We start from the raw sequence: 19,776 nt of genomic DNA, 5'->3' as shown, positions 1-19,776 counted from the left end.
TAGAGGGGGAGGGAGGGGGGGAGGAGAGGGGGGAGGGAGGGGGGGGAGGGGGGGAGGAGGAGGGGAGAGGGGGGGGAGGAGAGGGGGGGAGAGGAGGGGGGAGGAGGGGGGGGAGGGAGGGGGGGAGGAGAGGGGGGGGGAGGAGAGGGGGGGGAGGAGGGGGGGGGGAGGGTGAGAGGGGGGAGGGAGAGGGGGGGGGAGGAGAGGGGGGGAGAGAGGGGGGGGAGAGAGGGGGGGAGGAGAGGGGGGAGGAGAGGGGGGGGAGGAGAGGGGGGGAGGGGGGGAGGAGGGGGGGGAGGGGAGGGGGGAGGAGAGGGGAGGAGAGGGGGGGAGGAGAGGGGGGGGAGGAGAGGGGGGAGGAGAGGGGGGGAGGAGAGGGGGGGGAGGAGAGGGGGGGGAGGGGGGGGAGGAGAGGGGGGGGGAGGAGAGGGGGGGAGGAGAGGGGGGGAGGGAGGGGGAGGTGAGGGGGGGGAGGGGGGGAGGAGGGAGGGGGGGGGAGGGGGGGGAGAGGGGGGGGGAGGAGAGGGGGGGGGGGGAGGGAGGAGGGGGGGAGGGGGGGGGGAGGAGGTGGGGGGGGGAGGGGGGGGAGGGGGGGGGGAGGGGGGGGGGAGGGGGTGGGGGAGGGGGGGGGAGGGGGAGGGGGGAGGGGTGGGGAGGAGAGGGGGGGGTGGAGGGGTGGGGAGGAGAGGGGGGGGGAGGGGGTGGGGAGGAGAGGGGGGGGAGGGTGGGGTGGAGAGGGGGGGGGGAGGGGGGGAGGAGGGGGGAGGGGGGGGAGGGGGGGGGGGGGAGGGAGAGGGGGGGGAGGGAGAGGGGGGGGAGGGGGGGGGGGAGGAAGGGGGGGTGAGGGGGGGAGGAGAGGGGGGGAGGTGGGGGGGGGAGGGGGGGGAGGAGGGGGGGGAGGGGGGGGAGGAGGGGGGGGGGAGGAGAGGGGGGGGAGGGGGGGGAGGAGAGGGGGGGGGGAGGGGGTGGGGGGGGAGGGGGGGGTGGAGGGGGGGGTGGGAGGAGAGGGGGGGGGGGGGGGGAGGAGTGGGGGGGGAGGGGGGGAGGAGAGGGGGGGGGGGGGGGGTGGAGAGGGGGGGAGGGGGGGAGGAGGGGGGGGAGGGGGGGGGAGGGGGGGGAGGTGTGGGGGGGAGGGGGGGGGAGGGGGGGGGGGGGGGAGAGTGGGGGGGTGGGGGGGGGAGGATGGGGGGGGGGGGGAGGAGTGGGGGAGGGGGGGTGGGTGGGGGTGGGAGGGGGGAGGGGGGAGGGTGGGGGGGAGGGGGGGGGAGGGGGGGGGTGGAGAGGGGGGGAGGGGGTGGGGGGAGGGGGGGGGAGGGGGTGGGGGGTGAGGGGGGGGGGGGGGAGGAGAGGGGGGGGGTTGGGGGGAGGAGGGGGTGGGGTGGGGGGGAGGGAGGGGGTGGGGGAGGGGGAGAGGGGGGGAGGGGTGGGGAGGAGAGGGGGGGGGGGGGGGAGGAGAGGGGGGGGTGGGGGTGGGGGGGAGGGTGTGAGGGGGGGAGGAGAGGGGGGGTGGGGGGGAGGAGTGGGGGTGGGGGAGGAGAGGGGGGGGGAGGGGGGGAGGAGGGGGGGGGGAGGGGGGGGGAGTGGGGGGGGGGGGGAGGTGGGGGTGGGGGTGGGGGGGGGAGGGGGGGTGGAGAGGGGGGGGGGGGGAGGAGGGGGGGGAGGGTGAGGGGGGGGAGGGGAGGGGGGGGGAGGGGGGGAGGGGGGGAGGGGGGGGAGGGGGGGGGAGGAGAGGGGGGGGAGGGGGGGGTGGGGGGGGAGGGGGGGGGGAGGGATGGGGGGAGGAGGGGAGGGGGGGGGGGGTGGGAGAGGGGGGTGAGGGGGGGGAGGAGGGGGGGGAGGAGAGGGGGGAGGGGGGGGGGGAGGGTGGGAGGGGGGGGGTGTGGGGGGGAGGGGGTGAGGGGGGGGGGGGGGGAGTGGGGGAGGGGGGGAGGATGGGGGGGGGGAGGGAGGGGGAGAGGGGGGTGGAGGGGGGAGGGGGGGAGGAGGGGGAGGGGGGAGGAGGGGGAGGGGAGTTGGGGGGGAGGTGGGGGGGGAGGGGGAGGAGGGGGGAGAGGGGGTGGGGGTGAGGGGGGAGGGGGGGGTGAGGGGGGGAGGAGGGGTGGGGGAGGGTGTGGGGGGAGTGGGGGTGAGGGGGGGGGGGTGAGGGGGGGGGGAGGGGGGGAGGAGAGTGGGGAGGGGGGAGGGGGGGAGGGGGAGGAGGGGAGGGGGGAGGGGAGGGGGTGGAGGGGGGGGAGGGGGGGAGGGGGGGAGGGGGGGAGGGGGGGAGAGGGGGGGGGGGGGGAGGGGGGGAGGGGGGAGGGGGGAGGGGGGAGATGGGGGAGGGGGGGGAGGGGGGGAGGGGGGGGGGGGGAGGGGGGGGGGGGGAGGTGGAGGGGGTGGGGGGGGTGGTGGGTGGGGGTGGGGAGGGGGAGGAGGGGGTGGGAGGGGGAAGGGGGGTGGAGTGGGGGAGGGAGGGAGGGGTGAGGAGGGAGGGGAGGTGTGGTGGGGTGGGTTGCGGTGTGGTGGGAGGTGGGGAGTGGGGTGGGAGGGACGAGGGGCGTTGTTTTTGTGCAGGACCCAGGGAAGGTTTTTCGGTTGTGCGGCCGGATGTGCCTTTTTGACCCGGTAGTAGTTCCCGGAAGGTGCAACATGTTCGTGGTTGTTCACCGTGAATGAGAGTTGCTCGTTTTGTTTATCCTGAAAGTAAGTCTTTTGTCATTCATTTGGAAACAGCGTTTCGTAAAGCGGCGGTGTCTTTCTTTAGGAGTTGGGGAGAATCGCTGATTCCTTGCGGATGATGGAACAAACCTGAAGCGCCGGCGAGTGGGGAATCTTGCGGTAACTCGGTCTTAATATGTGAAATGGAATTAATTTTATTTGGAGGTTCCAGGCCTCGTCACGTTCTTTCTGTTGGACTTTCACAGGCATTGGGGAGAAGTGTGTGTTTACATTTTAAAGCTAGTATTTTGATGGGTCCGGGCAGTTACTTAAACACAGTTAAGTGAACTGTCGGAAAGTTTCAAGTGATTCAAAGTTTACTGTTGAATTTGTTGGATTTCAAAATAAGAACACTCAATCTTCTCTTTATTAACTCTTTGTCAAATTGGAAATTATAATTATTGAAAGTGTTCATCGTCATTCTGACAAATGTAAGTCAAATTGGTAACCAGTTATTGCTCTGTGATGGTAAGTGGCTTTGATCTCACTACTACGAACAGACTAAGACTTGCCTTTTGTTTTGTTTTTTAAACCAAATAAACTAACAGCATTTCGACTTCTGCAGCATTTCTAGAGCAGGTTATCAAACTCAGTTTATATGGTGGGCCTGTTCTGACATCCTGCTACTTGGCTCAGACTACATTTACAGAAAAGTTATTTGGACATGGGTAACTTGTTTCGCTTGTTTGGGTACAGTCTGTATCAATTTTTGGTCGTGTGGTCCTGCACCTAATCACTGCTGCCATAATTGGTCTATACTCTGTTTAGAGGTACTTGACAGCTGCCTGAAATCAGCATTGAATCAATTTAGTATGGCAAGGGTCTTGCATTTGGACAAGGACTCTTTGAAAAATGCATGAAAAACTTAAGCTCTGATTAGTTTTGCCAGCTGTACAAGAGCCCAAAAAGGATTGTTGGACTCTGGTGAAGAAATGGTTGGGAAAGATTTTTTTGGAACCTCTTGAGTGGAGCATGGAGGAGTAGGAGAGCTTCTGCCCTGATAATTATAGACCTGTGAGCCTTACTTCAGTTGTGGGTAAAATGTTGGAAAAGGTTATAAGAGACAGGATTTATAATCATCTAGAAAAGAATAAGTTCATTAGAGATGGTCAGCACGGTTTTGTGACGGGTAGGTCGTGCCTCACAAACCTTATTGAGTTTTTCGAGAAGGTGACCAAACAGGTGGATGAGGGTAAAGCAGTGGATGTGGTGTATATGGATTTCAGTAAGGCGTTTGATAAGGTTCCCCACGGTAGGCTATTGCAGAAAATACGGAAGTATGGGGTTGAAGGTGATTTAGAGCTTTGGATCAGAAATTGGCTAGCTGAAAGAAGACAGAGGGTGGTGGTTGATGGCAAATGTTCATCCTGGAGTTTAGTTACTAGTGGTGTACCGCAAGGATCTGTTTTGGGGCCACTGCTGTTTGTCATTTTTATAAATGACCTGGAAGAGGGTGTAGAAGGGTGGGTTAGTAAATTTGCGGATGACACTAAGGTCGGTGGAGTTGTGGATAGTGCCGAAGGATGTTGTAGGGTACAGAGGGACATAGATAGGCTGCAGAGCTGGGCTGAGAGATGGCAAATGGAGTTTAATGCGGAAAAGTGTGAGGTGATTCACTTTGGAAGGAGTAACAGGAATGCAGAGTACTGGGCTAATGGAAGATTCTTGGTAGTGTAGATGAACAGAGAGATCTTGGTGTCCAGGTGCATAAATCCCTGAAGGTTGCTACCCAGGTTTAATAGGGCTGTTAAGAAGGCATATGGTGTGTTAGCTTTTATTAGTAGGGGGATCGAGTTTCGGAGCCACGAGGTCATGCTGCAGCTGTACAAAACTCTGGTGAGACCGCACCTGGAGTATTGCGTGCAGTTCTGGTCACCGCATTATAGGAAGGATGTGGAAGCTATGGAAAGGGTGCAGAGGAGATTTACTAGGATGTTGCCTGGTATGGAGGGAAGGTCTTACGAGGAAAGGCTGAGGGACTTGAGGTTGTTTTCGTTGGAGAGAAGGAGGAGGAGAGGTGACTTAATAGAGACATATAAGATAATCAAAGGGTTAGATAGGGTGGATAGTGAGCGTCTTTTTCCTCGGATGGTGATGGCAAACACGAGGGGACATAGCTTCAAGTTGAGGGGTGATAGATATAGGACAGATGTGAGAGGTAGTTTCTTTACTCAGAGAGTAGTAAGGGCGTGGAACGCCCTGCCTGCAGCAGTAGTAGATTCGCCAACTTAAGGGCATTTAAGTGGTCATTGGATAGACATATGGATGAAAATGGAATAGTGTAGGTCAGATGGTTTCACAGGTCGGCGCAACATCGAGGGCCGAAGGGCCTGTACTGCGCTGTAATGTTCTAATTCTTCCCTGCTCCACAGCACTACTGTGGGCCATTGTTAGTACTTGTCCATCCTACATCTCCTCCTGTATTGAAGCTTGCAGCACCCCCAGTCACCCACCAGTAGAGACAATCTTTCACTGTTTACCCAGAGGGTCCCTGGATTTCATTTACTCCTTTATTGGCTCCTCGTCTCTTGGTACTGCTCCCATCCACCCTGTTACTGCTCCTGCTCTGGGCTCTGCAGGAAATGCTGAGCACCATACCTGGCCACTGCATTCCCTAGCTTTCCCATCTTCCTCAGCCCAAACTTCAATCCCTTCACCCCATTTTAGATTAGATTAGAGATACAGCACTGAAACAGGCCCTTCGGCCCACCGAGTCTGTGCCGAACATCAACCACCCATTCATACTAATCCTACACTAATCCCATATTCCTACCAAACATCCTAGAATTTGCTAGTCTCATTCTCACTCCCTGCCTGAGCTCAAACTCCCAATCTTCATTCCCTAGTCCCCCTTTCTCTCCAAGCCCCTATTTCCTGCCCTCTACAGCAAGTTAGTTATTTTAGCAGAGACCTGCAGAACATTTGCATGAAATTTATATCTTTATTGCAACAGTACTTCTTTAAATCCCTATCCTATGCCATTCCATCCCTCCCATGCCATACACATCCTATTCCTTTTATCTCTCTCCGATCATCCCTATCCCAACCCTTATTTTTATTTTATTTATTTAGAGATACAGCACTGAAACAGGCCCTTCGGCCCACCGAGTCTGTGCCGACCATCAACCACCCATTTATACTAATCCTACACTAATCCCATATTCCTACCACATCCCCACCTGTCTCTATAATTCCCTACCACCTACCTATACTAGGGGCAATTTATAATGGCCAATTTACCTATGAACCTGCAAGTCTTTGGCTGTGGGAGGAAACCGGAGCACCCGGCGAAAACCCACGCAGACACAGGGAGAACTTGCAAACTCCACACAGGCAGTACCCAGAATTGAACCCGGGTCACTGGACCCTCCCAAGTTGACCCCCCCCACCCCATGCTGCTGCCACCTCCCTCTCCTCCATCGTCTGCCTCCTCCCGCCACGCAATTCATTCCCCCTTCTCTCCTCCCCTCCCCCCACCCCCCAAAATTGTCGTCGTGTGGCGGAACTGGAGGCCAGGGAGAGGCGAGGGCTGGGAGCCGGTAAGGGAGGCTGTGGGGGCAGGGACCTGTACAGGTGGCCGAGGAATGGCGGGGGCAGGGGGCCAGTAAGGGAGGCCAGGGAAATCGGGGTTAGGGGCTGGTAAGGGAGGCCAGGAAGCAGCCCACCCTCTGTTACTGAGCAGACAGCTTATGTGGCACGGGGGGGTGGTGGGGTGGTGTGGTCAGGCAAGGGAAAAATGGTACGGGCTGGGGGGAATGGGGTGAGACAGCATGGACCTGGGGCAGTTGCGGGGCGGGGGGTGGGGTTGCAAATGACATGGGTGTAGGGGGAAGACGGCAGGGACCAGTAACCAGGACCAGGGAGCAGTGGGAGCCGGGGTCCAGTTACTAGGATTGGAGAGCTGAGAGATCCGTGAGCCAGCCAATAACTGAGGCCAAAATTTGCATCCTCAGTCTTTTACCTGACAAACGTCAGAGTCGCATTCTGGGCACTCCTTAGCTGTGCCATTTTATACTTTATATGCCTCTGAGATTCACTCCTTCAACTTTCCTCTTAGTATGGCAGCCCTGTAACTGAGGCCAGGGAGTGGCAAGAGCGGGGAACAATAACCAAGGTGCGTGGGGTCAGGCTGTGCCCACCACTTCAGCTCTCTGCGGACAGACAGAAACTATTATATTAGATAGCAACTTTAAGATAGTGAAATGTCTCAAGTTACTTCATGGGCATTATCAAACAAAATTTGATAGAGCCAAATAAGGAGGTATGAGGACAGATGACCAAAAGCTTTATCAAAGGGATAGGTTTTAAGAAGCATCATAAAGGAGGATCGATAGCATTGGTATACTTGCACAATGCTGCCAGTGCCTTGTATGATGAACTATACATTTCCATTTTGACAGCTAGTTTCATGTGGTTAGACTTGAATATTTATTAGTCACTAAACGTATGGCCTGTGGAATTAGATTCTAGTCACACTTTTTTTTATTATTTGTTTGTTGAATATGGGAGTTGCTGGCATTTCCAGCATTTATTGCCCATCCCTAATTCCCCTTGAGAAGGTGTTAGTGAGACGCTGCCTTGAACTGCTGCTATCCATGTGGTGTTGAAACTCCTACAGTGCTGTTAGGGAATTTGATTCAGTGACGATGCAGCAACAGTGATGTATTTCCAAGTCAGGATGGTGTGTGACTTGGAGGGGAACTTGCAGGTGGTGGTGTTTCTATGCACCTGCTTCCCTTGTTCTTCCAGGTGGTAGAGGTCGTGAGTTTGGAAGGTGCTGTTGAAGGAGTTTTGGCAAGTTGTTAGTGTGCAACTTGTAGTTGATACATATTGTAAGCACGGTTGTGAAGGGAGTGAATGTTTAAGATGGTGGATGAGGTGCCAATAAAATGGGCCATTTTGTCCTGAATGGTGTCGAACAACTTTAGTGTTATTGGAGCTGCACTCATCCAGGCAAGTAGAGAGCATTCCGTCACGCACCTGACTTGTGCTTTGTAGATGGTGGACAGGCTTTGGGGAGTCAGGAGGTGAGTTACACGCCACAGAATTCTCAGCCTCTGACCTGCTCTTGTAGCCATGATATTTATAGGGCTGGTCCAGTTGAGTTTCTCATCAATGGTGATCAATGTACTCTTTTTTTTTTTGTAGTACACAGCTGATTCATTTAAGTGCGCGGGCCCTTTAAAATATTTTGTGCAGCCGTGCACACACGGTAACTTTAAGGGGCCATGAAGCTTAGAGGGAACATGAATGATGACCTCCCCAGGATGTTGATGGGGGATTTAGCGAAGGTAATGCTGTTGAATGTCAAAGGGAAATTGTTAAATTCTCCCTTGTTGGAGATGGTCATTGCCTGGCACTTATGTAGCACGAATGTTACTTGGCACTTATCAACCCAAGCCTGAATGTTGTCCAGGTCCTGCTGCATGTGGGCACAGACTGCTTTGGTACTGAGGAGTTGAGAATGGAACTGAACATTGCAATCATCTGCCCTTATGATGCCCCTTGATGGTCATTGAAGAAGCAGCTATGATGGTTGGGTCTAGGACACTATCCTGAGGAACTCCTGAGGCTGTGATGATTGGCCTCCAACAACCACAACCATCTTTCTTTGTGCTTGTTATGACTCCAACCAGTGGAGAGTTTTCCTCCTGATTTCCATTGACTTAACTTTCGAGTGCTCCATGATGCCATGCTCTGTCAAATGCTACCTTGATGTCAAGGGCAGTCACTTTCACTTCAGCTCTGGAATTTGACCATTTTATCCATGTTTGGACCAAGCCTGTAATGAGGTTTGGAGCTGAGTGGTCTGGACGGAACTGAAACCAAGCATCTGTGAGGTTATTGGTGAGTGATAGCTTTGTCAATGATGACTTCCATTGCTTTGCTGATGGTTGAGAGTGGACAGATGGGGTGGTAATTGCCTGAATTTGATTTGTTCTTTTTTATGGACAGGACATGCATGGGCAACTTTCCGCTGTTGGTACATGCCAGTGTTGTACATGTACTGGAACAGCTTGGTTAGGGACGCAGCTCGTTCTAGAGCACTAGGTCAGCACCTTCTCAAGGGCAACAAGGAATGGGCAATAGAATTTCAGATTTTCAGCACTTTTCACTCTGTTTTTACTCATCAGCTTTCGTGACATACTGCAGCAATAAAATGTTCTATGACAATCAAAGGTCTGATTTATCATTTCATAGCACAGTGTTTCATACAGGATTGATACTTTAAATCAGTTGATGTTGAGTGACAGCCCAAGAGAATACAATTAGACTGGTCATCCGTACTGAGTATATGATTTTATAATGCCCAAAAAACAGATATTTGAAGTTTCAAAATGTAATAATCATGACATCTTACAATTAGTTTCTAGGTGGAAATGAATTCCACCTAAACTATACCAACCCATCTCTAACCGAGGATGGGGGTGGGAGTGCTGCATTCTTGGTCTGTGAAGTAAATTACCAGACAAAAGACCTTTTTGCAGGTGACCTCAGGATGTAAATCCCATCTAATAAATGCAGAAGCTAAGATCTGGCTATTAATTTGAGTGATTTAAAAAAAAATTTTCACAATCATTAAATATAATTTGTTTACAAATTTACTTGCATCCAATTGTCGTGTAATGTTTGTATCAAATATATGCCAAAAGGTTAGTGTCTTCTTTCCCCTTCAGCCTCCATAAGTATGACGTTTACTCAGTATAATTTTTAATGAGATTTTAGGTGAGAGCACTTTCCACCTAATATAATTTCTGGATTTTTTTTTTCAATTACCTACGCCTTAGACACTGCATAGATTCTTAACCAACAGTGCAGGTTAATGCTGCAATTAACCATGCAGGTGTAACTATAGAGTCGTCCATTAGATGGCGTGCATCAGCATAGTGGAGCAACTCAGACTCTTCCCCTGCCTGAGGACAAACATCTTACTTAAAAGTGGCCACCTGGAACTTCCTGCTTTGCTGGGTTACCTGTCCCCAAAAATGTGCACAACTTGGGTGCAAACCCAGTACCCGGGCTAAAACATCAAGGAATTTTGACCGTAAGTGAATTATGCATAGAAGTACCACACGCCCAAATTTACTCAGTATTTTACAATCGTCTTATCGATCCCTCTTCCCAAAAGCATTTCCTCCCATAGTAATAGCCCCACCTCCCAAATTACTGAACTTTCTAATTAATGTCCCTGCAATTGTATTTGGTTAGAGGTTCTCATCAAACTATAAGCAGATTTTGAAGAAACGGTAATATTTTTCTGTTCTTAATTGAATTTTTTAAGCATTTTAAATTTTATCCTTGGAGATCTGCACTTGTTTGTTTCTTTGCATTTTTAATGCACAAGTATAAGTTGCATTAAAAATTGAAAAGCTTGCTGATTTCAGGCTTCTCTCAACATGCTGTGCTTAATATACATGAGAGATGGTTAAATAAATTCAAACTCGAATTTTCATAGTTAAAGAAGAAATATGTGACATGAGTTCAGCGCTTACCTTGGGCCCGGATTGTTTATGCTGGATGACTCCCATTTTATGTTTGCTTGCATTCCAGTGTGCAGGGAATTTGACAGCAGCATGGGTTCCAGTACTAATGGTCATTTTTGTTTGTGAAGCAACATTTTTGGGACATTTTCCTATGTTAAAAGTGCTATCTTAAATGCAAGTTGTTCTAATGTGTTGATCTCCAGCAAGTAGACCTACGAATTTCATCTGTGGTTTAAATCAGCTCATGAGACAGAACATAAAAGTAACGTACTGTGAATGCTGGAAATCTGAAATAAGAGCAGAAAATGTTGGAAATACTCAGCAGGTCTGGCAGCAGACGAAGGGTCACTAACCTGAAACGTTAAGACTTTCTCCACAGGTGCTGCCGGACCTGCTAAGTATTTCCAACACTTTCTGTTCTCATTTCACGAGATGAAGCAATTTGTGGTGGCCGATAGGTAAAAGCAGGCGAATAAAATGGTCTGCTGTGAATAGGGTTGCCAGCATTGATTGGATGTTTCCATAGAGGTTTTGTCACATGACCTTCTGCCAACTGCCCTGCCTCCTGCCACTCCATGCCATTGGTCACCTGACACATCCATCCTCACAACACACTGCCTTACTCATCCAAATGGAAAGCGGGCAAACTCATCATTACCCAATTGGCTGACTCTCTAATCAAACAGCCTTTTTACCCTGAAATTTCTCTGATGTTTTTATAAGAAACAAAATTGTTCAAAGAAAATGAAAAAAATACTTTTGTCACCCTGATGATTTTTATCTGGGGGTTTTGCTTGCAGCAGTGTTCAGAGGTTCAGTTTTAACTGGTTGCCAACACGTCAAACATTATTGCAGCCAGATACGAAAACCGAGAGTAGCTGCTCTGTACTGTTTTGTCATTGCAGGGAGATGTTTTTCTGTACCTTCAAGAAGTTGCAAACACTCCTAGGTCAGGTCTTCCCCAGAAAGCAGTGGAGGCTGGGTCATTGAATTTATTCAAGGCTAAGTTAGATTTTTAATAGACGAGGGAGTCAAGGGTTCTGGGGTGCAGACAGGAAAGTGGAGTTGAGACCACAGCCAGGTCAGCCATGATCTTAACGAATAGCAGAGCAGGTTCGAAGGGTCAAATGGCCGCCTGCTGCTGCTAAGTCCGATATTCCTTTCCACAAATCCTCACTCATTATGTATTCTTCTGCCTCCATACCAGTCCTGACTCCCTCTCCGTCCTTCCACATGCTGGAACTGTTCCATGAATGTCAACTCAGCACACCCAGGCAGTCCAAATTACGAGGTTCCGGAAGTGTGGCAAGCAGATGCAGCGCAGCAGTGAGCAGCCAGTTGGATGCTACACCATTTAAAAAATGTCAGCCTCATTCTCTCTAAATAAAATAATGTGCAGCAAAAGATAAGTCACTTCCAAAGAATTTTTGCTCCTGACTTGCCAGTGGCAATTTTTGGGATACGAACCATCAATATCTGGAGACTCATTTCAAAATCGAGAGGGTTGGGAACCCTAGCCCTGTAGGAAATGAGCATGTCTGGGTGTTTGTGAAGTAGTATTGGCAGTGGACAGGGCTTGGAGTCTTGGTAGCCTGTCCTCTTGACTGATTCATAGTTCCATGATGGAGCACTTTAAAGAGGGAACTATTTTTATTGGGTGGAGGGGGGGGGGGGGGGTGGGGGTGGAGAAGAGTCTTAAATTTTGCCTGAGTTTAATTTTCTTTAATTTTCAGGCCTAGTGCTGGAACAGAATGAGTGCAGAAGCAGCTGATCGTGAGGCAGTGACCTCTAGCCGACCCTGTACTCCGCCTCAGACAATTTGGTTCGAGTTCCTGTTGGATGAAGGACTGCTTGAAAAACATTTGCAGAAGTCTTATCCGGGTATGTTCAGATATCCTGGCTTAAAGATTTTGCCAGGCAGCTTACTGCTGCTGCTTACAGAAAGCAAGTGTTCAAGTAGTTACTGTCATTTTCTTCTGTCGAGATCATAAAGTGCTGTTACTGCAGTCATGTTGTCAATAACATGACTGTCATTGTGTCTTTTAGAAGTGAAACAGGAAGCACAACATCAGAGCTGCTCAGCAGTAATGTATTACGCAAAAGAAAACTCGCAAAACAAACTGCCATCTTTTAATTAAATATTTTGGTAGCCTTTTGGCAAAAATATCTCAAGCTATTGCAGACTTAGCAGATGACATTTGCTATATGAGGACGGCAGTAAACATCAGTCTAAAATTTTAAAATTTAGTTTTATTCTCTAGTGATTCTTTGGATATCAGAATTTCCCTTCATTTCATCTTTGTGTCTGATAAAGAAATTGTAAACTCAAATGAGTAGGCACTATAGGTGCCTGAAAGCTTTTGAAACTATGTTCAGGCTTGCGGTTTGTGCTTCTTGAGTGAGACATGCAACACCCATATTGAGAGTCAGGCAATTCTGAATCATCAGTTTAATAAAGTTCAGCTCAGAAGATACTCACAAATATCGAAGACTTGCCCACTCTAGACACCTTCAGGGACCCTAATATCTTTAAATAAAGGTACCACCTGTGTAACATTAAGCCAGATAATGCAAAAAGTGGCAGACTTGTTGCTAGGTTAACTGATCTAAGTGTGGTCTCCAGTAGGAGTACTACTAGGATGCTATGGGAAACAAGGGAGGAGATTGCTGGGGCCCTGGCAGAGATTTTTGTATCATCGTTAGCCACGGGTGAGGTACCGGAAGACTGGAGGATAGCTAATGTTGTGCTGTTATTTAAGAAGGGCAGCAGGGATAAGCCAGGGAACTACAGGCCGCTGAGCCTTACATCAGTGGTGGGAAAGTTATTGGAAGGGCTTCTGAGAGACAGGATTTATATGCATCTGGAAAGGCATGGTCTGATTAGGGATAGTCAGCATGGCTTTGTGTGTGGTAAATCATGTCTCACGAATTTGATTGGGTTTTTCGAGGAGGTGACCAAGAGGATTGACGAGGGCAGGGCGATGGACATTGTCTACATTGACTTTAGCAAGGCCTTTGACAGGGTCCCACATGGTAGGATGGTCCAGAAGGTTTGAACACATGAGATCCAGGGTGAGCTAGCAAATTGGATACAAAATTGGCTTGGTGATAGGAGGCAGAGGGTTGTTTTTCATATTGGAGGCCAGTGACCAGTGGTGTGCCGCAGGGATTGGCGCTGGGCCCTCTGTTGTTTGTCATATATATTAATGACTTGGATGTGAATGTAAGGGTCATGATTAGTAAGTTTGCAAATGACACCAAAATTGGTGGTATAGTGGACAGTGAAGAAGGTTGTCTAAGGTTACAACAGGATATAGATCAACTGGGAAAGTGGGCAAGGGAGTGGCAAATGGAATTCAATGCAGACAAGTGTGAAGTGATGCTTTTTGGGAAATTAAACCAGGGCAGGACATATACAGTGAATGGCAGGGCCCTGGGGAGTATTCTTGAGCAGAGAGACCTTGGGGCGCAATTACATAGTTCCCTGAAAGTGGCAACACAGGTAGACAGGGTGGTGAAGAAGGCGTATGGCATGCTTGCCTTCATCGGCCGAGGCATTGAGTGCAAGAGTTGGGACGTCATGTTACAGTTGTACATGACGTTGGTTAGGCCGCATTTGGAGTACTATGTGCAGTTCTGGTCGCTGCACTACAGGAAAGATGTGATTAAGCTCGAGAGGGTGCAGAAAAGATTCACGAGGATGTTGCCTGGTTTGGAGGGCTTGAGTTACAAAGAGAGATTGGATAGGCTGGATCTGTTTTCCCTGGAGCGAAGGAGGCTGAGAGGGGACATGATAGAGGTATATAAAATAATGAGAGACATAGATAGGGTAGATAGCCAGAGAGTGTTTCCCATGGTAGGGGTGACTAAAACTAGAGGGCATAGATTTAAGGTGCGAGGGAGGAGGTTTAAAGGGGATCAGAGGGTTAAATTTTTCACACAAAGAATAGTGGGTATCTGGAATGAGCTGCCTGAGGAGGTGGTGGAGGCAGGAACAGTAGCAACATTTAAGAGGCATCTGGACAGGTACTTGAATGAGCAAGGCATAGAGGGATATGGAGTTAATGCTGGCAGGTGGGATTAGTATAGATAGGCATTATGGCGGCATGAACACGGTGGGCCGAAGGGCCTGTTTCTATGCTGTACGACTCTATGACTCTAATTGGTCTCTATACCCCAAGGCTACAAAGGAAAAGAAAACTCAGCCAGAATTTCTGCACCTGAATTCTGTCCAGTGCTTTCTGCTGGATTGTCACTTAAGAAATAGGAGCAGGAGTCGACCATACGGCTCCTCAATCCTGCTGTGCCATTTAAAGATCATTGCTGATCTTCTGCCACAACTCCCCTTTCTCACCCACTCATAATATCCTTTGATTCCCTAAGAGATCAAAAGTCAGTCAATCTCAGTCTTAAATATATTCCAAGAAAGAGCAACCGCAACCCTATGGGTGAATAAATTTCTCCTCATCTCAGTCCTAAATGATCAGTCTCTTATCCTGAGTCTATGTCCTGTGTTCTAGATTCCCCCAATCAGGGAAACCACCTCTGAGTCTACCCTGTCAAGCCCCTTCATATTCTTGTACGTTTCTATGCAATCACCTCTCATTCTTCTAAACTCCAGAGAGTATAGGCCCAATTTACTCAGCCTCTCATCTTGGGAACCAATCTAGTGAACCTTTGCTGTACTGCCTCCAAGGCAAATATATCCTTCCTTAAATATAGAGACCAAAACTGCACAGAGTACTCCCGGTGTGGTCTCAGCAAAGCCCTGTACAACCAAAGCAAGACTTTCTTATTACTGTACTCCATTCCCCTTGCAATAAAGGCCAACATGTCATTGCCTTCTTAATTGCTTCCTGTGCATGCCAACTTTGTGTTCCTGTATGAGTACACCCAATTCCCACTGAATATCAACATTTAGAAGTTTCACACCTTTAAAAAAAAAAATACTGCTTTTCTATTCCTACTACCAAAGTGAATAACCTCACGCTTCCCCACATTATTCTCCATGTGTCACCTTGTTGCCTACTTATTTAACCTGTCTATACTTCTTTGTATCCTCTTTCCAGCTTACATTCCCACCTAGCTTCGTATCATCAGCAAACTTAGGTACATTAATAAGATTGTAAATAGCTGAGGCCCCAGTACTGATCCTTGTGGCACCTCGCTATTTATAATCTGCCAACTTGAAAATGTCCCGTTTATCCCTACTCTTGGCTTCTTTCCATTAACCAATCCTCTATCCATGCTAATATATTACCCCCAACTCTGTGATCCCTTATCTTGCCTGTTAACCTTTTGTGTGGCAAGTATATTGCATCTACTGGCTCCCCGTTTTCTATCCTACTAGTTATAGCTTCAAAAAAACTGTAATAAATTTGTCAGACACTTTCCCTTTCATAGAACGGAGTGTCTCCTGACAACGCAGAGCGATTGCTGACGTCATCAGTGCGTCCAAACATTTGCCAGCATGGGTCTGCGCATCCGTGCGTCGTGTCACCACGCAACGACGTCAGGACGTCCAAGTGTTGCTTCACCGTTCAATGGCTGCCATCGCGTTTCCACCTCACACCCCCCCCCCCCCCCAACAGCATCCTGCACCCTCATGCAATCGGTGTCTCAATCACCACTTCTCTTCCCTGCTCCCTCCCGCCATTCTCTCCCGCTCCTGCCAGCTCGCCACTCCCGCCTCACCGCTAGCACCCTGCGTGAGTTGAGGGAGGGAACAGCGAATAGACAGGCACGGGAGAGAACGGTAGGATGGAGCGGCAAAAAGGCGGGCACAGGAGAGAATGGCAGGATGGAGTGGTGGGCAGTCAGGAGAGGCAAGATGGAACGGGGCGAAGGCTGGAGTGGGGAAGAGAAGTGGCGATCACGCGAGGGAGCGGGGTACTGTTGGTGGGGTGTGATGGTGGCAATCGCGGCCATTGAGGGATTTAGGTTCAATTCTTTTTTTTTGGCCAAGTTGAGCAGCGCCACCTTTATTACTGGTAGCTGCCTGAAACATCGCAGACTGAACTTTCCATTAACGAGGCTGCATTTGCACATATGCCAGTATTGCGCCACCTAGTGGTTGCAGTGTCAGCAAACACAGCTTTCATAAAATCATGTTGACTGTGTCTGGTCATACTATGATTTTCCAAGTGCATTGTTAAGATTTCCTAAATAATAGATACCAGCATTTTCCTGCTGACTGATGTCAGGCTAACTGGTCTGTAGTTCCTCATTTTCTCTTTCCTTTCTTTCTTGAATTTGCTAACTTCCAATCTGCTGGGACCATTCTAGAATCTAGGGAATTTTGGGAAATCATAACCAGTGCATCCACTATCTCTGCAGCTACTTCTTTTAGAACCCTAGGGTGTAGGTCATCTGATGGGGATTTATCAACCTTTAGTTCCTTAAGTTTCTTCAGTACTTTTTCTCTGCTGATATTAATTACCTTAAGTTCCTCCCTCTTATTAGTCCCTTGGTTACCCTTTATTTCTGGTATGTAATTTGTGTCTTCCATTGCGAAGACAGATACACAAGACATTTTCTTATTCCCCATGATTTCTCCTGTCTCTGCCTCTAAGGGACCACGTTCACTTTAGCTACTCTCCTTTTCATGTACTTGTAAAAGCTCTTTCAATCTGTTTTTATATTCCTGGCTTGTTTACTCTCATTCCATTTTTTCCCTTTTTATCAACTTTTGGTCAACCTTTGCTAGTTTCTAAAACATACCAATCCACAGGCTTACTACTATTCTTTGCTACATTATAAGCTTCTTCTTTTAATCTAATACTATCCTTAACTTCTCTCGTAAACCAGGGTGGATCTTTCTTGCTGAGTTTTTTTTATTATGGAATATATTTTTGTTGAACATTTTGAATTGCTTCTTTAAATGTTTCCTACTGTTTATTTACCACCATACCTTTTAGTCTATTTACCCAATCAATCTCAGCCAGCTCTCCCCTCATACCTACATAATTAGCTTTAAGTTCAAGATTCGTCTTTGGGATTGGTGTACGTCGCTTGCAAATTCAATGTGGAATTAGGATCATTTTTCCTAGCACATCTTTTACTTTGAGATTATTAATTAAACCTGCCTCATTTCACAATGCTAGATCTAAAATAGCTTTATCCCTAGTTGGTTCCACAACATATTGTTCCAGAAAACTGTCGCAAAGGCATTCTACAAACTCAACTTCCAGACGATCTTTGCCAATTTGATTTGTCCAGTTTATATGAAGATTAAAGCCTCCTCCCCACCCCCCCCCCCTGTCAAATTGTTACATTGCCTTTGTTACAAGCTCCAATTATTTCTTTCCAATGCTCTGTCCAACAGCATCACTGTTAGGCGGCCTATAAACTACTCCCACCAGCATTTTCTGACCCATGTTACTCCTAATCTCCACCCATACTGATTCTACATCCTGATCTTCTGAGCCAAGATCTTTTCTTCTTACTATCCTTATGTCATTCTTTACGATCAGGACTACTACTTTTCCATTTTGTCTGATTTTTCGAAAGGTTGTGTACCCTGGAATATTTATTTCCCAACCTTGGTCACTTTGTAACCATGTCTGTGTAATGGCAATTAGATTTTTAAAAATATCATGGGATGTGGGCGTCACTGGCAAAGCCAGCATTTGTTTCCCAACTCTAATTGCTCTTGAGAAGGTAGTGGTGAGCTGCCACCTTGAACTGCTGCAGTCTGTTTGGTGGGGGTACACCCACAGTGCTGTTAGGGAGGGAGTTCCAGGATTTTGATCCAGCAACAGTGAAGTAACAGCGATATATTTCAAAGTCAGGATGGTGTGTGGCTTGGAGGTGGTGGTGTTCCCACGCATCTGCTGCCCATATAGAACCATAGAAAAGTTACGGCACAGAAGGAGGCCATTCAGCCCATTGAGTCTGCGCCAGCTAAAAAAAGAACTAGCTGCCTAATCTAATCCCACCTTCCAACTCCTGGTCTGTAGCCTTGCAGGTTACAGCACTTCAGGTGCATGTCCAGGTACCTTTTAAATGAGTTGAGAGTTTCTGCCTCCACCACCTATCCGGGCAGCGAATTCCAGACACCCACAAGTTTTTCCTCATGTCCCCTCTAATCCTTCTACCAATCACCTTAAATCTGTGCCTCCTAGTAATTGACCTCTCCGCTAGGGGAAACAGGTCCTTCCTGTCTACTTTATCTGGGCCCTTCATAATTTTGTACACCTCAATTAAGTCACCCCTCAGCCTCCTCTGTTCTAAGGAAAGCAACTTTAGCTGATCCAATCTTTCCTCATAGCTGCAACTTTCAAGCCCTGGCAACGTTCTCGTAAATCTCCTCTGTACTCTCTCCAGAGCAATTATGTCCTTCCTGTAATGTGGTGACCAGAACTGTATGCAATACTCCAGCTGTGGCCTAACCAACATTTTATACAGTTCCAGCATTACTTCACTGCCTTTGTATTCTATACCTCGGCCAATAAAGGAAAGCATTCCATATGCCGCCTTCACTCTATCTACCTGTCCTGCCACCTTCAGGGACCTGTGGGCATGCACTCCAAGTTCTCTCACTTCTACCCCTCTCAATATCCTCCCATTTATTGTGTATTTCCTTGCTTTGTTTGCCCTCCCCAAATGCATTACTTCACTCTTCTCCGGATTGAATTCCATTTGCCTCTTTTCTGCCCACTCAACCAAACCATTGATCTCATTCTGGAGTCTACAGCTATCCTCTTCACTATCAACCACACGGCCAATTTTATGTCATTTGCAAATTTCCCAATCATGCCTCCCACATTTAAGTCCAAATCATTAATATATACCACAAACAGCAAGGGACCCAACACTGAACCCTGTGGAAACCGCTTTCCATTCACAAAAACATCCGTCGACCACTACCCTTTGTTTCCTGTCACTGAGCCAATTTTGGATCCAACTTGCCATATTCCCCTGTATCCCATGGGCTTTTATTTTTCTGACCAGTCTGCCATATGGAACCTTGTCAAATGCCTTCGTAAAATACTTGTATCCTTCTAGGAGGTAGAAGTCGCGGGTTTGGGAGGTGCTTTCGAAGGAACCTAGGTGAGTTGCTGCAGTGTATCTTGTATATGGTACACAGTGCTGCTGCTGTGCTTCGGTGGTGGAGGGAGTGAATGTTGAAGGTTGGGCCTAGGACAACCATCTTCCTTTGTGATAGTTATGAATCCAACCAGTGGAAGTTTTTCCCCTGATTCCCATTGACTCCAGTTTTGCTAGCCATCCTTAAAGCCATACTTGGTCAAATACTGCCTTGCTTATTGTGGAGCAAGTGCTGCTTGATAACACTGTCGACGATCACTTTCATCACTTTATTGACGATCACGAGTATACTAATGGGATGGTAATTGGCCGGGTTGGATTTGTCCTGCTTTTTGTGTACAGGACATACGTGGGCAATTTTCCGCGTTGCCGGGTAGATGCCAGTGTTACAGCTGTACTGGAACAGCTTGGCTAGGGGCACGGCAAGTTCTGGGGCACAGGTCTTCAGTACTATTGTCGGAATGTTGTCAGGGCCCATAGCCTTTGCAGTATCCAGTGCCTTCAATCGTTTCTTGGTATTACGTGGGGTGAATTGAAGACTGGCTTC

At 49.2% G+C, this 19,776-nt stretch overlaps 1 protein-coding gene across 3 annotated transcripts in view; it reads left to right on the top strand.

The window, feature by feature from the left end:
- The first annotated feature begins 2,603 nt into the window (after positions 1 to 2,603).
- The window catches only part of ints8 (integrator complex subunit 8), a 145,964-nt gene continuing 128,791 nt past the window's right edge, over positions 2,604 to 19,776 (top strand). For all 3 annotated transcript variants that reach the window (XM_068031562.1, XM_068031563.1, XM_068031561.1), the window contains exons 1-2: positions 2,604 to 2,682; positions 11,915 to 12,062. In XM_068031562.1, coding sequence (XP_067887663.1) covers positions 11,933 to 12,062 — 130 coding nt within the window. In that variant the 5' untranslated portion in view covers positions 2,604 to 2,682; positions 11,915 to 11,932. The remainder of the gene's footprint in view (positions 2,683 to 11,914; positions 12,063 to 19,776) is intronic.

The sequence above is a fragment of the Heterodontus francisci genome, chromosome 5, assembly GCF_036365525.1.
Source record: "Heterodontus francisci isolate sHetFra1 chromosome 5, sHetFra1.hap1, whole genome shotgun sequence".
In the NCBI taxonomy this organism is placed as follows: domain Eukaryota; kingdom Metazoa; phylum Chordata; class Chondrichthyes; order Heterodontiformes; family Heterodontidae; genus Heterodontus; species Heterodontus francisci.
The sequence above is the reverse complement of the archived record's forward strand: the minus strand, read 5'-3'. Positions and strand labels throughout refer to the sequence as shown.